At 44.1% G+C, this 21,781-nt stretch overlaps 1 protein-coding gene across 1 annotated transcript in view; it reads left to right on the forward strand.

Moving 5' to 3' along the window:
* Window positions 1-21,570, forward strand: part of RBM17 (RNA binding motif protein 17) — a 40,991-nt gene extending 19,421 nt beyond the window's left edge. Inside the window, exons 5-12 of the mRNA XM_044280019.1 lie at window positions 362-459; window positions 4,715-4,771; window positions 5,401-5,539; window positions 6,567-6,718; window positions 7,872-7,948; window positions 8,069-8,167; window positions 14,571-14,643; window positions 21,315-21,570. Coding sequence (XP_044135954.1) covers window positions 362-459; window positions 4,715-4,771; window positions 5,401-5,539; window positions 6,567-6,718; window positions 7,872-7,948; window positions 8,069-8,167; window positions 14,571-14,643; window positions 21,315-21,412 — 793 coding nt within the window. The 3' untranslated portion in view covers window positions 21,413-21,570. The remainder of the gene's footprint in view (window positions 1-361; window positions 460-4,714; window positions 4,772-5,400; window positions 5,540-6,566; window positions 6,719-7,871; window positions 7,949-8,068; window positions 8,168-14,570; window positions 14,644-21,314) is intronic.
* The last annotated feature ends 211 nt before the right edge of the window (window positions 21,571-21,781 follow it).

Consider the following 21,781-nt stretch of genomic DNA (forward strand, 5'->3'; position numbering starts at 1 on the left):
ATCCCCTGCGATGCTGGAGGATGCACCTAATTTCTGATGAGGAGCACGCCTCTCCATAAATAAGGCGCATTCTCCTGCAGTCTGTGCACCCAATCAGAAATGTACGATAGCTCAGAGCTGCCATAGATTTCTGGCTTCATTTGCGCGTACATGGGGATACATTTGTCGCAGTGGCTGGCCATGCGCCCTTCCTCGCCCCTGCCACACCACGTTTTAGAAAAGTTGTGAGGATGGCAAAAAAGGGGTAGATTCAACTACTTTTCAACACCACTTGTCAGGCGCACAGGAAACCTCTTGTACAGTTACAGTGGAACTGCTGACTGCTGTGTAAATCTAAAATGGCTTCTGTTTTGTGTTTCAGGCGAAGAAAGGACCGGCATGAGGCCAGTGGGTTTTCCCGTAGACCTGATCCTGAATCTGATGAGGAGGAAGATTTTGACAGAGAGCGTCGTAAGAGAGGTCAGTTGCTGTAAGACGACAAAACGTTTGAGAAAACTCTAGTGACGTTTCAGGCCCTGTTTTAATGCATGTCAGTTACTTGGATAAAGTGAAGGGATACTAAAACTACAATGTACTGTATCTGCATTTAAAAGTGCTTGTGTTACCCAGACTACCTCAGGTTCACTGAAGATATTGATGCAAACTTCTCCAGTCTTTATTTGGGTCCATTTGCTTGAATGAAAGTTGGTCTTGTCCAATGCGAGAATCCCCACTGAAGAATAATTCTGCTGTGTATGAACATGGCCCTTATCTCACTTGCCTCCAATTTAAAGAACCTTCATAAACATTTAAATTATTTGCATGTGCATACATTCAGATAGAAAGATTTTTCTGAATGGAGCTGACTGAATGTGTGTCATAAGCAAATGCTGAAAGCCTAGGATCAGGATTAAGAGATTTAATATTTACATGACAAACTAATCTGTATTACAAGGTTACAAGACTGGAGCTGATGCCTCGTTCTAGGCCAAATTCTTTGATTCAAGGGCAGACATTCCAAGTAAAGGCTATACAACGCTTAAGGATTTCTTTATTTTTTTAAATCACCCCCTTTCCCATTTTTACATATAAAATATATAACCCAAAAAAAAAAAAACATATTGGGTATTGCCGCGTCCAAAAATGTCTAAACTATTAAAATATTGCAAAAAATTCCTGTGCACTGATCGCCGTATTGGAAAAAAAAAAAAAAAAAACACGATTTGCTGTTTTGTTACCTTTTACCCCCAAGTAATCCCTCAGTGGTGGCCGTGCTTGCACACTACAGAAAAAAGCACCAGCCTGTGTGAGCTCTCCCTATCCCGGCCAACAGAAAGGCCGGCACTTTTTCCTATAGTTGGCAAGCACAACCGCCACGACCAAGCAGTATATAATGTGATGGAAAAATTTATCAAGCCAGCAAAGGAGGTAATATGGATAAAAGCAATACATTTGTAAGTGCCTTGTATTCACTTTCTGTACATGATAAATGCCATTTGCTGAAGTGACAGAGCCCGTTTAAGGGGGTCATTTATTAAGAACAGCCTCTACATAACTTTGGCGTATCCAGAGCCGGTCTAAATGTAAGCCAGCTTTGTTGCTTTCTTACACATAGACCATTTTCTTTGCCTTAAACAGGTGTAGAAAATGATGAATTAGAGGGGCCTGCCAGCCCGTCCCCGTCCACTTTTTTAGACTTGGTGTAAGCAGGGAAAAGTCGCAGATTGCAGCGCAAATAACCCTTGATATACTCCTAATATAGTCATATTTCTGGATAGTAAATGACCCCCTAAAATTGTAAATGGCTCTGTTCTGTCAAATGTTAAACTACTGAAAACAGAAATTTAGTTTTTAACACTAGACATGAATCCCTTTAAAAAAAAAAAAAAGTGATTTCCATATTCTAAGTGTAAAATCGAAAACTAGACAAATGTATACTATAAACCAGATGGTATTTTACTTTAAAATTGTATTGGGGTTAAAACCAGTTGGGCCGAATATAGTGGATGGATCAAACGTAGCCGCAGGATTCTTGCCATAAGGGCTCATGCACACGGCTGTTGCTCGACTGTTCCGTGCATTGGGGACTGCAATTTGCAGCCCCCAATGCATGGGCAACATGCGTGCAGATTCCGCAGACAGATCCATCCTCACAGCAAAAAATAAATTATGTTCTGTGCCTCCGTTTCACACAGGACCTTCCGGATTGCAGGCCGCAAGACGGGCACAGCCGGGCCACGTGCATGAGCCCTAAGGGACAGGATCCTGAAAACTAGTAGCTACCATATAATATGTTTGCCAAACAGCTGCTGTTACTGGTATGGGGTTTGGCTGGTTAGGTGCGTGGCACAATATGCCAATTATCGCTGTTGTTGCCTGCAATCTCCTGAAAATGCCCCTTTATGTAATTCACATACAAAAGAGGCCACATGGGGCTAATGCGTGACCACTATATACATTTTACCTAATATTTAAAGTTATAATTACCTTTAACCCTTGCATCTTGAAACTACATATGAAGAGTACCTCGTGGTGCAGGTGACCAGTAGTTGGATCCAAAGAACTGAAGAGGAGAGGCGTTCCTGGAGTGACAGAAGAACAACTCCCCCCTCCCCTCCTCCTACCCCTTCTAGTTCCAAACCCACTTTTCCAACCGCTCTCCTGCCGTACAGGTGGAAGGCCCTTCTGCCATTTGCTTTTCTTTCTTTCCCACATCATCTAATGCCAATGATATGTCATCAGGAATGGATGTCGTGCTAACATGAGCACCCTGACTGCGCCTCACCTGCTTGCCCATACATCCTGCATACTGCGACACTAAAGTCCCCCAGTGACTGTATGAAATATTCCCACACTGCCGAGTATAGCATTTTCCCTCCACCACTGCGTGATGCCTGTCTGCTGCTGCTTTTGTGAACTTGTGCACTGCCAGTGTATTTCTGACAGGTAGTCTCCCAAATAGCAGATGGTGTACCTCTCCCGCGTTTGGCTTCAGGTCTCCCACTGCCTCCACCATGCTGTCTTTCGGGCATGCTTTCACCCTGCTGTCTTACATCACGTTGCCACCCTCGCCCCCTGATGATGACGACGATGCCCACTCTTCACCCGGCTCCCATGTGCCATCAGCTACATCATCATCTACAAATGTTATCTCACCTGTTTCTTGCACACGTCCCTGAAGGAGTCCACAGTGGACCTCTCCTCCAAGTCTGTGCTGGCCTGTAACTGCTGACTGTCCCTAGGTCATCGTCGCTGAAAAGCAGAGAAGAGATGGCGGCAAACATTACTTGGCTAACAGTCGGATCAGCAAAAGGAAGAAGCAGGTTCAGGACAGGTCGAGTGCATAGAGGCAGTTCCTGGGCCATGCCAACGAAGTGTGGTGTCAGAGGAACCCACCGATTTGCTGGCTGTGTATCTGTTGTAACTTAAGATGATTGTGAAGAGCGAGTCAACTATTCCAATACAGCTGGATTGTTGGTCACAGCACAACTGCTAGATGGGAGATGCACCTCTGGCCTGTTGCCACGGCTGCTGCTACTTGTGCTGACTACAGCATAATTTTTGCCACTGCCTGTTCCTTAGGAGAACCCAGACAGCTGACTGTTGGCTGTGGTGTAGGACAACTGTATCGCTAACAGAAGGCATTTGCTATTATAAATTTCATTCCACTTTGTACATGTACAGGGCAAAATATTTAACTGTGGCCTAATACTGATGCTATTCAACACAACAGTTAACAGAAGGCATTCGCTATAATCAGTTTCTCTCCACTGCACACAAGTACAGGGCAAAAAATGACACAGTCTTGGAATAAGGGCACAACTTAACTGTATCACTAAAATAAGGGATTAACTCTGAATGTGAGTGCTCTAGAACGTTATGCACACGTTTTCCTAAACTTTGGACCGAATTCTTTGAAAGCTTTGCTTTGCTCAACACTACTTATATGCAAGTGAATTCATATTTTTTTTAAATGTTTTACGTGCTGCAGAAAAGCAGGAAGAGTAAGGCCCCTTTCGCGCGGGTGCAATGCGTGACGTGAACGCATTGCACCTGCACTGAATCCTGGCCCATTCATTTCAATGGGTCTGTGTACGTGAGCGTTGTTTTTCATGCATCACTTCTGCATTGTGTGAAAATCGTAGCATGTTCTATATTCTGCGTTTTTCACGCAGCCCTGGCCGCATAGAAGTGAATGGGGATGCATGAAAAACGCATTAAATCCGCAAGCAAGTGCGGGTGCGATGCGTTTTTCCACTGATGGTTGCTAAGAGATGTTGTTTGTAAACCTTCAGTTTTTTATCACGCGCGTGAAAAACGCATCAAAACCCATTGCACCCGCGCGGAAAAAACTGAACAACAGAACGCAATTGCAGACAAAACTGACTGAATTTGCTTGCAAAACAGTGCGAGTTTCACTGAACCTAATCCGTCACGCTTGTGTGAAAGAGGCCTAAGAAACATCATTTTGGAGACTCCTTTGGTCTCAGGCATTAACCATTAGAGTTCAGGCCCATACAGTAATTTTAACACATGCATAGTCATTGAACATAATATATCTATTATTCTCCAATCTCCACCTTTTAATGTAAATGTAATTTAAACACTGATATGTGCCTGAAATGGCACCTAAAACTCTTGTCTTTATCCATTTACATGTTTTTCTTTTGTTTTACGTCTATAATTTTATTGCTATTATATATGTCAAACTTGCTTTGTCTTTGTATCTTGACAGTCATGGGAGGAGCAGCTATTGCACCACCTACATCACTGGTTGAGAAGGATCGGGAATGTAAGTGTTGCTATGACTTAGTGATTGCATTTTACCACTAGAGGGAGTCTTGGTACAATGTTGCTCAAGTATTTGTGAGCATAAAAAGGTCTGTCTGTAGCACAGTGTAACTTTCTTGTAATCCTTATATGATAGTATGTATTGTTTTGGTAGTAGTTGTAGTTTGCTTGGAACACAGTATATTTTTAACATTGTACACAAAGTTCCAATTTGAAGTCCTATCTATCTCCTTGGTAGAAAAATTAGACTTCCCTCACTGTGAGATGTGTTAGTAGCTGAAACATGCCATTATTATATAAGAGTGCACACACAAATCTACACAGTCTAAAAATCATTAATTCCAAATTTTATATAATCGGGCACCATATCACCTTTGTTTAAAAACCTTTGTATATGCAGCATCAAAGTCGCAGTGCTAAAAACTAAAAGTATAAAAACACTAGGCTTGTCGTTGGTATAAACTGCAATATTCATAATCATTCAGGCATAAAATACAATATATACTATATACATGGAAACATAAAAAAACCCCAGTAAATATAATGATTAGTTGCAAAGTTATGAACTGTAAATAGTATTTATGAATTATCTTTTGAGTGTTACATTGTCATTTCCTGATCTCATTTCAGCCATTGTGCCCTCTTATGATGAGGAGCCGAGGCCCCGTCCACCTATACCTAAAGCAGCAATTCCACCTCCCATATATGATGAGCCAGAGAGACCTCGGTCCCCAACTGGGCCCAGCAATTCATTTATTGCAAACATGGGGTAAGAGTTTCATTGCATAAGTAGCTTCTTGTATATCTAATATTATGATTTTATTTCTTACTCAGAGGACCGTTCACCAGTTTTTACTTTATAAAAGCAATACTGCATACTGTAGTCCATGTTCAGGAGATTCAATATCTAAATTTATTTCATGATCCGCTCCTCCTTTGCACCGATAGGCTCCCCGTTTGGTCTTGGCGACTGATATGCTAATAGCAGTGGTACAGGGAGGAGACATCTGCTTTTCTCAGTGGGCGTCCACTTCTCCCTCGCTGTGACGTGGTCCAGTTGCATCGGACCGTTTCACAGACGGAGAAGGAGAGTTGTTCTTGTGAGATTTGGTAAATCTCATGAGAACAGGCTATGTAAGCAGGCATAGTACTTGCCTACATAGCCTGCCCTGTTCTTGCGCCATTTACCAAATCTCACAAAAACAACTCCCCTTTGCCTGGCTGTAAAGCGGTCAGTCTGCCGTGATTGGAACGCATCACAACCAGGGAGAAGGAGATGCTCGCTGAGAAAAGCTGATATGTCCTCCTCCCTCTACTGATGCCATTAATTAGCATGTCGGGTGCCAAAACCAAATGGGGGCACAGTGGCGTAACAAAGGAGATAATCATGAAAAAAAATTGTGTGATGGCATGTCCTGAACATAGACTACAGTATGCGGTATTGCTTTTATAAAGTAAAAAATTGTGAAAGGTCCTCTTTAAATATCGCATCATTACTTGATAATTGGAATAATAGTGAAGTCTGATCCGTATAGTGGGCGATTGCAGATGTATGTTGACATATTGCTGAATTTCTTTATTTTAATTATTTTTACTAGGCCTAAAAATCTAGTTTGCAATGTATATGTTCAGTCACTGAAAATATACAAGTAGGATAGCATATGTTTTCAAACCTGAAGGCATAGCAGCTTTTAGGCATAATGGGGAGGAGGGATATTATAAGAGTAGTTTCTGTCTGAAGGCTCCTGGCTCAATGCGTGCTGTGACCAACATCTTCTTAACTTCTGGCTTCATAGTGGAACTGTGGCTCATAAAATTATGCAGAAATATGGCTTCCGGGAAGGACAAGGTCTGGGAAAACATGAGCAGGGACTTAGTACTGCCTTATCGGTTGAGAAAACAAGCAAGAGAGGAGGCAAAATCATTGTTGGTGACTTGGCTGATAAAGGTATGTTTCTTTTATACCCACAATAATGACATTTGCAAATGACCTACATAACAAGATTCTCTGTGTAAATATTGACATAAAAGGTAAGTTAAAGAGGTTGTAAATTTGGTATTCATATGTATATATCTACCTCGGGGTAAAAAAAAAAAAGGGAAAGTATCCACTCCCACAATTGCAATGGTATTTTGTTCCCGTTGCTCTCCACCTTATGGTCTTCGCTCAGCACATGAAATGGCTGGATTTGCCTTCTCAGTCAATCATTGGCTGAGGCTGGTCACTGCTGTGGTCAGTGATTGGCTAAGAAGGCATTTACAGCCTTTTCCTTTCTATCAATTCGGGACAAGGAAATGGGGAGTGGAGAGCAGTGGGAACCAGAACATGGCAGCAATGGACCAGTGCATGACTTCTTTTCTATCCAATTCTGTCACATTTTAAAGGGGTTAACCAAGACCTCAGAGATCGGACGACCTACGCTGGAGTTCATACTTACCTGGTCGCTGTCGCAGGGTTGTGGCTCCATTGCTCCCCGTCTTCTCTGCAGTTCCACGATGCTCTGGCATCAACATCCTGGTGACGGGCACAACATGACTGCTGTAGCCAATCACTGGCCACAACAGTAACCTGGCACCCATGCGGCACGTCACTGGTCAATGTGCCACTTGGATAACAGGCCACCACTGTGTTCACTGATTGGCTGCAACAGTCACATTGCACCATCAATAAAATGTTGATGCCAGAGCATCACAGATCTGCTGAGATGTCTGGGGAGCAATGCAGCTAGAACCCAGCATCGGACACCAAGTAAGTATGAACCCCACTGCAGGTCGGCCACTTTTTAAAATCTTGGATAACCCCTTTATACAAGTTCTCTCTTCCCAGAAAACCCCTTTAACCCTGGGCGGAGGTTTGCATTGATTGAAATACTGTAGTTTGGCACTTTGTAAATATGGATAACCAAGATGCATTGAGACCTAAGTAGTATGTCTCTTCTGCATCTTCATATTGTATATGCATGCTGTATGTTTTATGTTAGACCACAGATTATAACCCGAGAGGACAAATGCACATTGTGTGATGTTTTATTTTCTGGTTAGTCTTGTGGCCTGTTTTGTTGCGGTGGGATAATCTAACCTTTTGCATCATTTTCTTATAGTTGACGCATCTAAAAAAGCTGATCCAAACCCTCTTACAGAAATACTGAAGTGTCCGACCAAAGTGGTTTTATTGCGGGTAAGACTTTAGAAGCAATTACCCAAAGATACACGTGTGAATGTGCCCTTAAATGTGTCAGCAGATTTTACACCACAATGTGCACAGTTTGAAAAATGGTATATGGTCTTCATTTTGCAGAATATGGTTGGTGCAGGGGAAGTGGATGAAGACCTGGAGGGTGAAACAAAAGAAGAATGTGAAAAATATGGCAAAGTTAGCAAATGTGTCATTTTTGAGGTAAGTGCATTTAATTATCTTTTATCTATTATCCTTATGTGATTGTGTTTGTAATTACGAAATTGAAGTCCACACTACTGTAGTCGGTATTTGTGCCAGGTTGAAGGGTCAGCAACCCTGCTTTGATGGTATCCATGATGTCACCACTGCATGCTGTTTCTCCATGCTGCAGATTGCAGCATCTGCCCTTGATCATTTTATCTGAGTATTACATTACATATTCAAGTATTGCAAATTCTCACTTGAAGAGGACTTGTCACCTTGTCTGACATGCCTCTTTTAGTAACTAATTGCATTCCCCAATCTGTGTTGATTAGACTGCTCCGTGTATTCCAAGGTAGGATGTAGGAACACTTATGTTCATCGTGCTGTAGATAACTGAATAGGGATGTTTTTCAGTCCATGTGACATGCCCCATGATAGTTGGGGAGAACATATACAGCATGAGTGGGTTACTGAAGGAGAGGTCCCTGGGCACAATTGGATCATTACTTGAGATTCACCAATATATACCATGTACGTATACACTTTTTATTGTGCTGGAGAAAGACCCGTGTCCAGGTTGAATTATTACAGGTGTATGTTGGAGGAATCATACAAAATTTCTTCCATGACAGTGGCTTATCTCTAGGATGTGCCACCAATGTCTGAGACCTGCCTATATCTCTACTATTGGGCATGCAAATGAATGAGGGTGCACCGCGCAAGCCCGGCCTCACTCCAATGAGAGTGCTGAAAATAGCTGTGCATCGACTCTGCTATTTCTGGAACACTTGCCGAGCCATCCCATAGAAGTGAATGGGGACTCCATAGCTGTAATTGCACAGCACTGCAGTTGCTGCGGCGAGTAGGTAAACAGAGCAGATAAGGCAGCGCTCATATAAGTGCTACCTTCTCTTCAAACAGCTGATCTGATATTGATTACCTATCCTGAGGATAGGTCATCAGTAGTAAGAAGCAGATGATCCCTTTAATACTTCTATCTGTGAAAGCATTACTTAGCGAAAAAAAATTCACACTTCACAAAAACTATCGCACAGTATATTACATTTAAACATCTGCTTTTTCTGAACTTTGGGAAACACAAAAAACGGAATATACTGAAAATACTCCAAAATGACTATTTATAATGGCTCGTTTTGTCTAGGTGCAATTAGTGGAGGAATTAAAATGGCTGCCGTCAGATTCCTTTACATGGAATCTGTCCTAAATATACAGCAGGAGACGGTCTGTGTGAGAATGCAGATCAGTAGCCCCATGTAAGCTCCGTTCTCCGCCCTGTAGAGCACTATATTCTGTCCAGATGACAGCACAGATAAGATTCCATTGTCCATGCTTCCGAGCTAAGCTCACTTCATACTTGCAGGCTGAAGTCTTTTCTAACCACATACCTCCCCACAACAGTGCTTGTCTGGTCACACTTCAGCCTGTGAGTACGAGGTAAGTTTTACTCAATGTTTTCTCACAAAACTACATATGAGTCTGCTCAGCTCCTCCTGCTCTATAACAAGCTGCCTGCAGACTGCCCTGCATGTGATGACAGGTTCTCTTTAAAGTTTAACTGCCATATTTTTATTTATTTTTTGCTAATGGATAGGCAGCATTTTTCTTATATACTTTATTTAGTGAAAACCTTTATTTATAGGCGAAAGCTAGGGCTGAAATGTCCCTTAGCAGCGATCTTTTTCCGAGCTGTCTTCCTAACACTGCAGTGCTGTACTAGGGAGACGGGCTGGGAGCTGCTCGGTGTCTACCCGCACTGCTCCCTCACATAGTAGTTATTATAGATGAAATATTTACTTTCTTCCTGCTCACTGGCCAGTGCTATCAGTGATCGCTCGCCCTGTACTCCCGGCGGTCTTGTGTGATTAAAGGGGTTGTCCGGGTTCAGAGCTGAACCCAGGCATACCCCTATTTTTACCCAGGCAGGCCTTGTAATGTGAGCATTTAGTGCTCCAGTGCCATGCACTGAATCTCGCAGGGAGAAGACATTTTTTTTTTAGATCCGGTGACTGGGTTCTCTATAGGGACTGGCAGGCGGAGGCTTTCCCCTAGCAGTGAGCCCGGTGACATCACCGTCACTAATGGGCGGGCTTTAGTGCTGCCCTAGTCGTTTGATAGCTCTAAAGCAGACTCATCACTGCCGGTGATGTCAATCAAATACACACTGCTGGGCAGAAGCCTCCTCCTAGCAGTGTAAAAACATAAACAAAGAAGCCCTTGCCCTGCCTGATCCATCCCTTGTCATGCTTCGATGCTCCACTCAGAGGGGCTGCCTGGGTGAAAAAGGGGATATGTCCGGGTTCAGCTCTGAACCTGAACAACCCCTTTAACCAGCTGCCGGGAGCAATGGCTGTGTGAGCAGTAAGAGCTTAATACAGGGAGGCAGGGGAATCTGATCTACTGTTTATAGGGCAGAACTGTTTCCATATAGGCACTGAACATTTTCTCTAAATAAAGTACAGTAGGATGTGAAAGTTGGCAACCTTGTTAATCGTCATGATTTTCCTGTATAAATCGTTATTTGTTACGATAAAAAATGTCAGTTAAATATATCATATAGGAGACACACACAGTGATATTTGAGAAGTGAAATGCAGTTTATTGGATTTACAGAAAGTGTGCTATAATTGTTTAAACAAAATTAGGCAGGTGCATAAATTTGGGCACCACAAAAAAGAAATGAAATCGATATTTAGTAGATCCTCCTTTTGCAGAAATTACAGCCTCTAAACGCTTCCTGTAGGTTCCAATGAGAGTCTGGATTCTGGTTTAAGGTATTTTGGACCATTCCTCTTTACAAAACCTCTTTAGTTTATTCAGGTTTGATGGCTTCCGAACAGTGTTGGACTGGGGTATCTATGGCCCACCAGTAAAATTTATTATGGGGGCCCACCGTACGGATACATTCAAATATAATAAATAATCTAACATGTTTTTCATATGCTAAAAAGTTTTTGTTTTTTAACATAGGCTGGTTGAAGTGCTGTACATTGAATATATGTATATAGTGCAGTAAGTCTAATGTGTTATGTGCCACTTGTTCAGGGGGTGGGAGACTAGGGGCCCACCTTGCTCAGGGGCCCACCGGGGGATTACCCCGTATCCCTGTGGGCCAGTCCGAGCCTGCTTCCGAGCATGGACAGCTCTCTTTAAGGCTACTTTCACACTAGCGTTCGATCGGATCCGATCAAATTAATGCAGACGGAGGCTCCGTTCAGAACGGATCCGTCTGCATTAAAATGGCAAAAAAAAAAAAGCTAAGTGTGAAAATAGCCTCGGACGGATCCGTCCAGACTTTCAATGTAAAGTCAATGGGGGACAGATCTGCTTGAAGATTGAGCCATATTGAGGCATCTTCAAACGGATCCGTCCCCATTGACTTACATTGTAAGTCTGGACGGATCCACACGCCTCCGCACGGCCAGGCGGACACCCGAACGCTGCAAGCAGCGTTCAGCTGTCCGCCTGTCCGTGCGGAGGCGAGCGGAGCGGAGGCTGAACGCCGCCAGACTGATGCAGTCTGAGCGGATCCGCTCCATTCAGACTGCATCAGGGCTGGACGGAGGCGTTCGGGTCCGCTCGTGAGCCCCTTCAAACGGAGCTCACGAGCGGACAGCCGAACGCTAGTGTGAAAGCAGCCTTAGTCACAACACAGATTTTCAATTATATTCAGGTCTGGGGACTGAGATGGCCATTCCAGAACGTTGTACTTGTTCCTCTGCATAAATGCCTTAGTGGATTTTGTTTAGGGTCGTTGTCTTGTTGAAAGATCCAGCCCCGGCGCAGCTTCAGCTTTGTCACTGATTCCTGGACATTGGTCTCCAGAATCTGCTGATACTGAGTGGAATCCATGCGTTCCTCAACTTTGAGAAGATTCCCAGTCCCTGCACTGGCCACACAGCCCACAGCATGATGGAACCACCACCACCATATTTTACTGTAGGTAGCAGGTGTTTTTCTTGGAATGCTGTGTTCTTTTTCCTCCATGCATAACGCCCCACGCCCCTTGTTATGGCCAAACAACTCAATTTTAGTTTCATCAGTCCACAGCACCTTATTCCAAAATGACAATTAAGTTTATGATGATCAGAGACACTTGCGCTGCCGTTAGATATATCTCTGAGGCTGATGTTATCACCTTGTTTGCCGCTGCCTAGTATTGGGGTGAGTGTCTAACCTGCTCTCCCCTTTAATAGGTGGCTAATAGCTATATATATATGTATATAATACTGGCGCTAGTATACAGAGAGGGTAGGGGAGGGTGAGGATTACTACATGTATATGCACAGGACGCTAATTACAAGATCTCTACCTGTTATATGGTGAATAGTTGTTCCGTGGTGTGGTATGATCCCGTTGTTCTAGGAAGCGCTGTATAGATGAAGCTGGCTTGTCCAAATCTGCTTTTGCCCACCTCAAGCGGCACTTTTTGTGCTGTAGGCGGAGAGAAGGCTTCCTCTGCATCACCGAAATAGAAGACGTCATCGGCGCAGGCGCACTGAGGGAGTGCTGAGGAGACGAGCCTCCTCATCTCAGAGCGCCTGCGCCGAATCCACAGAGGCGCGCGATTTTTGAAATGTCGACAGGGCTGGCCGGAGGAGGAGATCCCGGCTGGCCCTGTCAATCAACACGACGAGAGGGCGGATTTCTGCAGCAGCTACCAGCAAGTAGCCGCCCTACTTGCTGTTAGAGACCGAATTTACATATGATAAAACTTCGTTTTTTGAAGAAACTGCTGGATCAAAGTAAGTGACACAATTATATTGTGATATATCGCAATATAACTAATTTCACCAGCCCAAAAAAAAAAAAAAATCACTTTAGTGGGGTGACAGAAGCCCTTTAACTTGAACTGAGCCTGTGGTCTTCCATTTCCTCAATATGTTCCTAACTGTGGAAACAGACAGCTGAAATCTCTGAGACAGCTTTCTGTATCCTTCCCCTAAACCATGATGGTGAACAATCTTTGTCTTCAGGTCATTTGAGAGTTGTTTTGAGACCCCCATGTTGCTACTCTTCAGAGAAAATGAAAAGAGGAGGGAAACTTACAATTGACCCCTTTAAATACTCTTTCTCATAATTGGATTCACCTGTGTAGGTAGGTCAGGGGTCACTGAGCATACCAAGCCAATTTGAGTTCCAATAATTAGTTCTAAAGGTTTGGGAATCAATAAAATGACAACAGTGCCCAAATGTATGCACCTGCCTAATTTTGTTTAAACAATTATAGCACACTTTCTGTAAATCCAATAAACTTCATTTCACTTCTCAAATATCACTGTGTGTGTCTCCTATATGATATATTTAACTGACATATAAGGAAAGCTTTATGCAGATTTGCTTAACTTCTTTCCTGTTTGCTGTACAAAAAATAGATTGCTGATTTATCAAAACTGCTGTAAAGAAAAACTGGCTTAGTTGCTCACAGAAACCAGATTCTACTTTTAATTTTTCCAAAGGAGTTCTCGAAATGAAAGATGGACTCTGATTGGTTGCTATGAGCAACTAAGCCAGTACTCCTTTAGACCAATTTAGATAAACCTCCTCCAAAGTGTATTTATTAGAAATTACTTAAAGCGAACCTTTCACCAGTATTTCACATAATAAACTATTACCAGTACCTTATAGATTATCCTCATTGTGTTTCAATGCATTCTTGTGTCGCTTTCCTGGGATGGATATTCATGAAAAAAACAACTTATAAAGTCCTCGTCTCCAGCTCCTGAAGTCACGCTAGAAGTCAAGGGGGTAGCCCTTCCCTCACTCCGGGCTGTAACTCCCCTGCCCTAACCCCACCTCTAAGTAGTGTAACTGACACCCGGCTCAGTCGCCGGGACCGCGCTTGTATAGGCGGCGCATGCGCCATCTGACTCAAGCGCGATCCTGTAACTGAATCTCGCGTGAGGAAGAGAAGACAGGCAGGCATCGGGGACGGCGCATGTGCGATTCAGTTACAGGATCGCGCTAGAGTCCGACTGCGCATGCGCCGCCTGTACAAGCGCGGTCCCGGCGACTGAGCCGGGTGTCAGTTACAGGGTTAGGGCAGGGGCGTTACAGCCCGGAGTGAGGGAAGGGCTACCCCCTTGACTTCTAGCGTGACTTCAGGAGCTGGAGACAAGGACTTTATAAGTCGTTTTTTTCATGAATATCCATCCCAGGAAAGCGGCACAAGAATGCATTGAAACACAATGAGGATATCTATAAGGTACTGGCAATAGTTTATTAAGTGAAATCCTGGTGAAAGGTTCGCTTTAATACATTCACTTGTAACGGTCTTACTGGTGGGAATTAATCAAAACTGGTGTAAAAGAAAACTCCACCTTTCGAACTCCTTTGGAAAATGAACGGTGGAATCTGATTGGTTTGATACATCTTTCCCAATGTCTTTCTCTTTTATTAGATCCCTGGCACTCCAGATGATGAGGCTGTGAGGATATTTTTGGAATTTGAGCGGGTGGAGTCGGCTATAAAAGGTAAATTGCATGTTTTCTGTAAACCCTGAACAATTTGTCAAAGGCTGTCTGTGGGAAGGAACGAGGTGGAAGGATAATAGCCGTCTTTTGTAATTGCAAAGCCAGTAATTGGTGTCACTCGTTACCTCCTACTTGTGTATTGTACAGTAAACAGGCTTAAGGTGGATTTAGAGGGGCTGACTGTGCGGCCAGCAGTCGGCTGCTTATTCAGTGAAGGAGACCGCTGTATTTCTATGCAGCGATCTCCTTCACAGTATAAGGCCTCATGCACACGACCGTTGTGTGCATCCGTGGCCGTTGTGCCGTTTTCCGTTTTTTTTCGCGGACCCATTGACTTTCAATGGGTCCGTGGAAAAATCGGAAAATGCACCGTTTTGCAGCCGAGGCCGTGATCCGTGTATCCTGTCCGTCAAAAAAATATGACCTGTCCTATTTTTTTGACGGACAACGGTTCACGGACCCATTCAAGTCAATGGGTCCGTGAAAGAACACGGATGCACACAAGATTGGCATCCGTGTCCGTGATCCGTGGCCGTAGGTTGCTTTCATACAGACGGATCCGAAGATCCGTCTGCATAAAAGCTTTTTCAGAGGTGAGTTTTCACTTCGTGAAAACTCAGATCCGACAGTATATTCTAACACAGAGGCGTTCCCATGGTGATGGGGACGCTTCAGGTTAGAATATACTGAAAAACTGTGTACATGACTGCCCCCTGCTGCCTGGCAGGTGCTGCCAGGCAGCAGGGGGCAGACCCCCCCCCCCCCCCCCCCTGTTTTTAACTCATTTGTGGCCAGTGCGGCCGCCCCCCCCCCCCCCCCCCTCCCTCCCCTGTAGTTACCTTGTGGGTAGCCAGCCCCCCCTCCCTCCCCTGTAGTTAACTAATTGGTGTCCAGTGGGCCCCCCCTCCGTCCGCTATAGATAACTCATTGGTGGCCAGTGGGCCCTCTCCCCTCCCTCCCCCTCCTAATTAAAATCGCCCCCTATCATTGGTGGCAGTGGTGAGTACCGATCGGAGTCCCAGTGTAATCGCTGGGGCTCCGATCGGTAACCATGGCAACCGGGACGCTACTGCAGTCCCGGTTGCCATGGTAGCTTAGCAATTTGTAGAAGCTTCATACTTACCTGAAGAGCAGCGATGTCTGTGACCGGCCGGGAGCTCCTCCTACTGGTAAGCGACAGGTCTGTGCTATAAGCAATGCGCCGCACAGACCTTTCACTTACCAGTAGGAGGAGCTCCCGGCCGGTCACAGACATCGCAGCTCTTCAGGTAAGTATGAAGCTTCTACAAATTGCTAAGCTACCATGGCAACCGGGACTGCAGTAGCGTCCCGGTTGCCATGGTTACCGATCGGAGCCCCAGCGATTACACTGGGACTCCGATCGGTACTCACCACTGCCACCAATGATAGGGGGGCGATTTTAATTAGGAGGGGGAGGGAGGGGAGAGGGCCCACTGGCCACCAACGAGTTATCTACAGCGGAGGGAGGGGGGGCCCACTGGACACCAATAAGTTATCTATAGCGCACGGAGGGGGGGCCCACTGGCCACCAACGAGTTAACTACAGGGGAGGGAGGGGGGGCCCACTGGACACCAACGAGTTAACTACAGGGGAGGGAGGGGGGGCCCACTGGACACCAACGAGTTTACTACAGGGGAGGGAGGGGGGGGCGGCCGCACAGGGGAGGGAGGGGGGGGGGCGGCCGCACTGGCCACCAATGAGTTAACTACAGGGGAGGGAGGGGGGGCGGCCGCACTGGCCACCAATGAGTTAAAAACAGGGGGGGGGGGTCTGCCCCCTGCTGCCTGGCAGCACCTGCCAGGCAGCAGGGGGCAGTCATGTACACAGCTTTTCAGTATATTCTAACCTGAAGCGTCCCCATCACCATGGGAACGCCTCTGTGTTAGAATATACTGTCGGATCTGATTTTCACGATGTAGCTCATATCCGACAGTATATTCTAACATAGAGGCGTTCCCATGGTGATGGGGACGCTTCAAGTTAAAATATACCATCGGATTGGAGAAAACTCCAATCCGATGGTATAAAAGAACTCCAGACTTTACATTGAAAGTCAATGGGGACGGATCCGTTTGAAATGGCACCATATTGTGTCAACTTCAAACGGATCCGTCCCTATTGACTTGCATTGTAATTCAGGACGGATCCGTTTGGCTCCGCACGGCCAGGCGGACACCAAAACGACTTTTTTTTCATGTCCGTGGATCCTCCAAAAATCAAGGAAGACCCACGGACGAAAAAACGGTCACGGATCACGGACCTACGGACCCCGTTTTTGCGGACCTTAAAAAAAAACGGTTGTGTGCATGAGGCCTAAGGATGAGGAATGGCTATTGCAATCATTGTTTCTCGGCAGAAGATCGCTGTTAGACCGCATGATCTGCTGCTCCTAAGCCATGATCGGTGGTGCCTGCATAAGTGACAGGATCACCCTATTGGCGGCACATTTAGATGGCTAGATGATCGGGAACGACTGTTCGCAGGAACAGTCATTTCCAATAATCTGGATGGTTATTGGTGCGTCTAAATGCACCATTAAGCTGAGCTTCCCCCCTCCCTCACCTAATAACAAAAGGATTGGGTATGTTGAAATTCAGCAGCCCGATCCTTATCTCCCTGACATCTGCAGGTTTGGTTAATATGCATCTAATGCTTTACTGTTTGTTTTCCATGATGGAAATCTCCTTTCATTTGTTGTCGCCAGGCTTATTTACTGTAAAGTATGAGTAATGTATTAACAGTAAACGTTTTAATGCTGATGGGTTAATTATTATTTCATCTGGTGCGAGTTTTCTGTTTTGGTCTTTTCTTTTTAACTACACCTCAAAAACATGTTGGTGACCCCACTGTCCCCTTTAGTCTCAGACTTTCAAGCCTTGATGTATTCATTGCTTTCTTCTCCTTAAAAGAAGTCTACCTGAGATATTGGTTTCAGGCAGGCCATATAGAATAGATTCAGGTGGGATCAGCAGGTCTATATTGGGTATCTTTCATAGCCGAGACAGAGAGAGGGCTTAGATTCTCAGTTGCGTCCTTGTGCGCAGTTGCCATTGATCTCTATGTATGGAGTATTGAGAAGAGCACACAAAGTTTGGCTGGAAGAAGACTGCTCCCACTGGGTCTTCCTTCTCTATAATGTTCCACCATGACTGTTGATTTTTTTTCAACTGCATTAATACTGCACTGTGCTGTCACTTTCATTGTACATTTAGCCACTGTTAACAAATATAGGGAGATAATGAATGAATGAAGGGGTTGTGCTAAGTTTTAAGGTTTCCCCTTTCCACAGGATAGGTGAAAACTAACGTGGGGTTCGACAGCTGGAACCCCCACTGATTCCGAGAAGGGTTGTTCCATTCCCCCGATCTGATGGAGTGCCAGATCAGGCATGTGCCCTGCTGCTTCGGTCATTCTCTATGGGACCATTGGAAATAGCCGAGCACTGTACTAGGTTCTCTGGCAGTCCCATAGAGAATGAATGAAGCAGGCGCCCCTTAAGATGGGGGAATAGGACACCCAGTAGCTGTATTATTTAGGCTTTGCTTATTATTGGTAATGTTGGTCTTGGTATACTGTGGGGTGTGGTTCTATAAAAGGTGTGTCCACAGGTTAGGTGGCGCAATACTTGGCTTGCTCCGGCAACGCCACTGCTCCAGACCACTTTTCTAGTTTATCTGTGTAAGAAAATAGCATCATCATAATTACATGTACACGTTGCTTAGTGTGTAAATGTGGTCTAGAAAGCAAAATGTATATATAAATCAATGAAAATATGTAATAAAACGTAAAGGTCAATTGCATATATAAAGTTTATAGCTCATATCATAACATAACTGTCTGTGGTCAAAGAAAATGACCCCCTACACTTTTCTGTAGAAGAACATTGCTGGAAACAATCCTAGGTCATGCACAACCCTTGATGTTCTGTTGAAAGGGGCTTTCTAACTGGTAAAAATTTTAAACAAGGGACAGAAACACTTAAAAAAAAATGTAAAAAAGTCAGTCAAAGCAACAAAATCATGTCGGCAACACCTAGAACCAGCCCGGACTCCCATTCTAAAACCAGTAGTTCCACAACTTGTATGTAGTGGTACAGTGCAGCATATCAAAAACTTTCAAACAGTCCGCAGATAGAGAGATGACAGCAGGTTTACACACAGATGGGTAAAGACTTACATGGACCGGCCGATCCAGGTGAGTGTTTACTTGCCCACGTGTAAGCCTGCTGTGAAATCAATAAAGACCCCAATTTGAAGTATCAGTGAGTACCGTGATCTCTCTGTGGACTGTTAAAAAAATAAAAGTATTACTCGCCTCTCTGATTTTCCAGCACTCCTATTTCTATCCCCCCCCCCCCATCCCCCGAGGTAAGTATTGCTGCTTTAAAAAGGACAGATGGAGAATCCAAAAGAATAAATATGTGGCTGTGGTATAATGTATTTATAACATATACATTAATGATTTATCATGTTATTTTTGCACATATCTTGTGGATTGAAGACTTTTTCTGAGATTTTAACCATTTTTATAATATACTGTATCAAACAAAGATGATTCTTTGTGCTAGAAATCAGGGTGTAAAGAATGTTCTCAGTAAAGCTCTAATAGCATTGCTAAGGAAAGTCTGTCTTCGGGCGTGAGCATTTTACCGAGTGCTGAAGATGCCAGCCTGCCTCTTGTCCCGGACTACGTGCATGTGCCCCATCACTGCCCACCACCCTGCCTATCTGACTTGTTGCACACAGGCATCTTTAGCGCTCAGTAAAATGCTGAAGACTGACTCTGCTTAGCAACTCTAAGTTGAAGCTTTGCTAAGAAAACTCTTTAAACCAGAATGACAGTTACATTTTAAGGGCTCTTTACACCGGTTGAGAATTGAATAGATCATTGCTAACAAGCAAAACGCTTCTTTATCAGGCAATTGGATCTTTTGTGCAGCACAACAATCCTTGTTTCCCGGTGGCAGATCGTGCTGTGTAAACCGGCTCTGCTGCTTGGAAACAGCAAGACTAACAGCGAGGCATTAGCAATCGCTCCTCAAACTTTGGAGGAGATCGCTGCATGTAAATGCAGTGGTCTCTGGTAGCGATCAGCAGATTATTGGGAAGGAACGCTTCCTGACAATCTACTTTTTCATAGTCCCATGTAAAGAGACCTTTATAATCTATAACTTTCCGCTGAGCATGTTGTTTGAGAAGAGTACAATCACAACTGAAGAGCATGCAAACTAATATAACAGCATGTGGAGATATAATGGAGCAGTCACGTGGAATGTTGATCTCTCTTCATGCTTAGAACAGAACTGTTTCTGCATTTGGCTTGACTATTGGTGCATGTCATAATGTCCACCAATCTAACAGGCTATTAAAAGGGAGCAGTTCTCCTGTGATTAGTGGGTCTCGCATGTTCACATGCTGCTACCGTAGAGTTACAAAATGAAGGTTAACTCGCCTAGTTTCTGTGTAGGACACAATATTGTGAAGATTCTGATTCTTTATGTGCTCCTATTATCTTATTACCCATGTTCCTTCAGAATGCTTATATCTTGGAAGTGATCTCGAATTTTGATATGTATGGCATCCTTAGGGCATCCACCAGAGCCGCTAAAAGGGTTTTCCAGCAAGCAGAAAGCGATCAGCTGCACAGTCACATGACTTATAGATGACACGTCAGATGAAGGTCATAACAGAGTTGTAGGGTAGGACCGTGGAGGATCCCAGGATACATGAAGCAAGAAGCAGTAGATATAACCAATATGGACATTTTAAGGGCATATCGTAATGATTTTGCTTACCGCCTGTGATAATTGAGACCACAGTTAGCTTGTCTCTGGCTAGACTGGGATGTGTAATCTGTGATTCCCAGGTTTTCACCCTTTAAACCCTATAAAGGATTCTGGACTTTACTGCTGGAGATTCCAAGGTTGCTTCCCCAGAATCATCACAACTGGCAGAGGGGCATTAGATGCTGAAGATGATTAGTAATAGCCAGAGCCTGGGTTCATTACTAGTAGGAGGATGAGCCAAAACCATGATGTGGTGGAGAACAAGGGTCAAGGCAGGAGTAGAATTGAGTCCAAGAATGGCAGACAAATCGGAGGCAAGACAGCAGACAGTAAGCGGAAGGAGAATTCAGAGAAATGATGAGTGAAAAGGCGCTTCTAAATCTAATGGCTACCAAACAGAAATCCAGAAACATACCAGCTTAGAGAAACTAATGGCTGGAGTGATCACTTCAAATTGAGCATCTAGTGCTCTGTTTGGCTGACGAGCCAGACTTTCTGGTCAGCCTTGGCTGTATGATTCATCCAGCCTGGTCTACAGATTGGCAGGACAGACATTCTTTCTGTGAACGTGCTGCTTGGCATGTCAACCAGCCCTGCTGTGATGTCTATTGCTGCAGTGACTGACGAGGTAGATATGTTACACACATGTGGTGCTGACTTTTTATCATAAGCTTTCTTCTAAAAGTTCTCATTAGTTCATAATAATTGATGTTCTTTTCTATGGCTGTTTGATAATCCAGAAAATCTGACAGTCTGACCTAATCTGTCCTATTGATACTAGGTATATTAAATACTCATATGGTGTATTATATATTGTGATTCTTCAGAAATAAAGAATAAATCATTGTTTCTTCTTTTTCACAGCTGTGGTGGACCTCAATGGAAGATACTTTGGTGGTCGAATAGTGAAGGCATGCTTCTACAACCTAGATAAATTCAGAACTCTGGACCTTGGAGATTAATTTTACTGTAGTCCTATACTTTGAAGCGAGTAGTCTCTTCAGAGTGTTGGGGACCATGAGTGTCATCTACTCATCATGGAAATATGTCAGTTTATCACGTTTATTGTGATGGGTTTCGTTTCTTCTTTTTATAGTATAAAGAACCTTTTAAAACCACACCAATCTTTGTACAGTTTGTTTCATTTATACTCTATCAAGATCCGTTTCTCTCCAGTGTGTATTTATTAGCAAAGTGGCATTTTATGAGGTTTTTTCCCATTAACAGAACAGAGGTCTGCCCTGTAAGCTCTGACTATTATCAGTATAAATGGACTAGGAAATGAAATCCAGCATAGCTCCCAGTGTAACTCTGTCAGGTGTCATGGATTT

Source organism: Bufo gargarizans, chromosome 2 (assembly GCF_014858855.1).
Source record: "Bufo gargarizans isolate SCDJY-AF-19 chromosome 2, ASM1485885v1, whole genome shotgun sequence".
NCBI classification, from domain to species: Eukaryota; Metazoa; Chordata; class Amphibia; order Anura; family Bufonidae; genus Bufo; species Bufo gargarizans.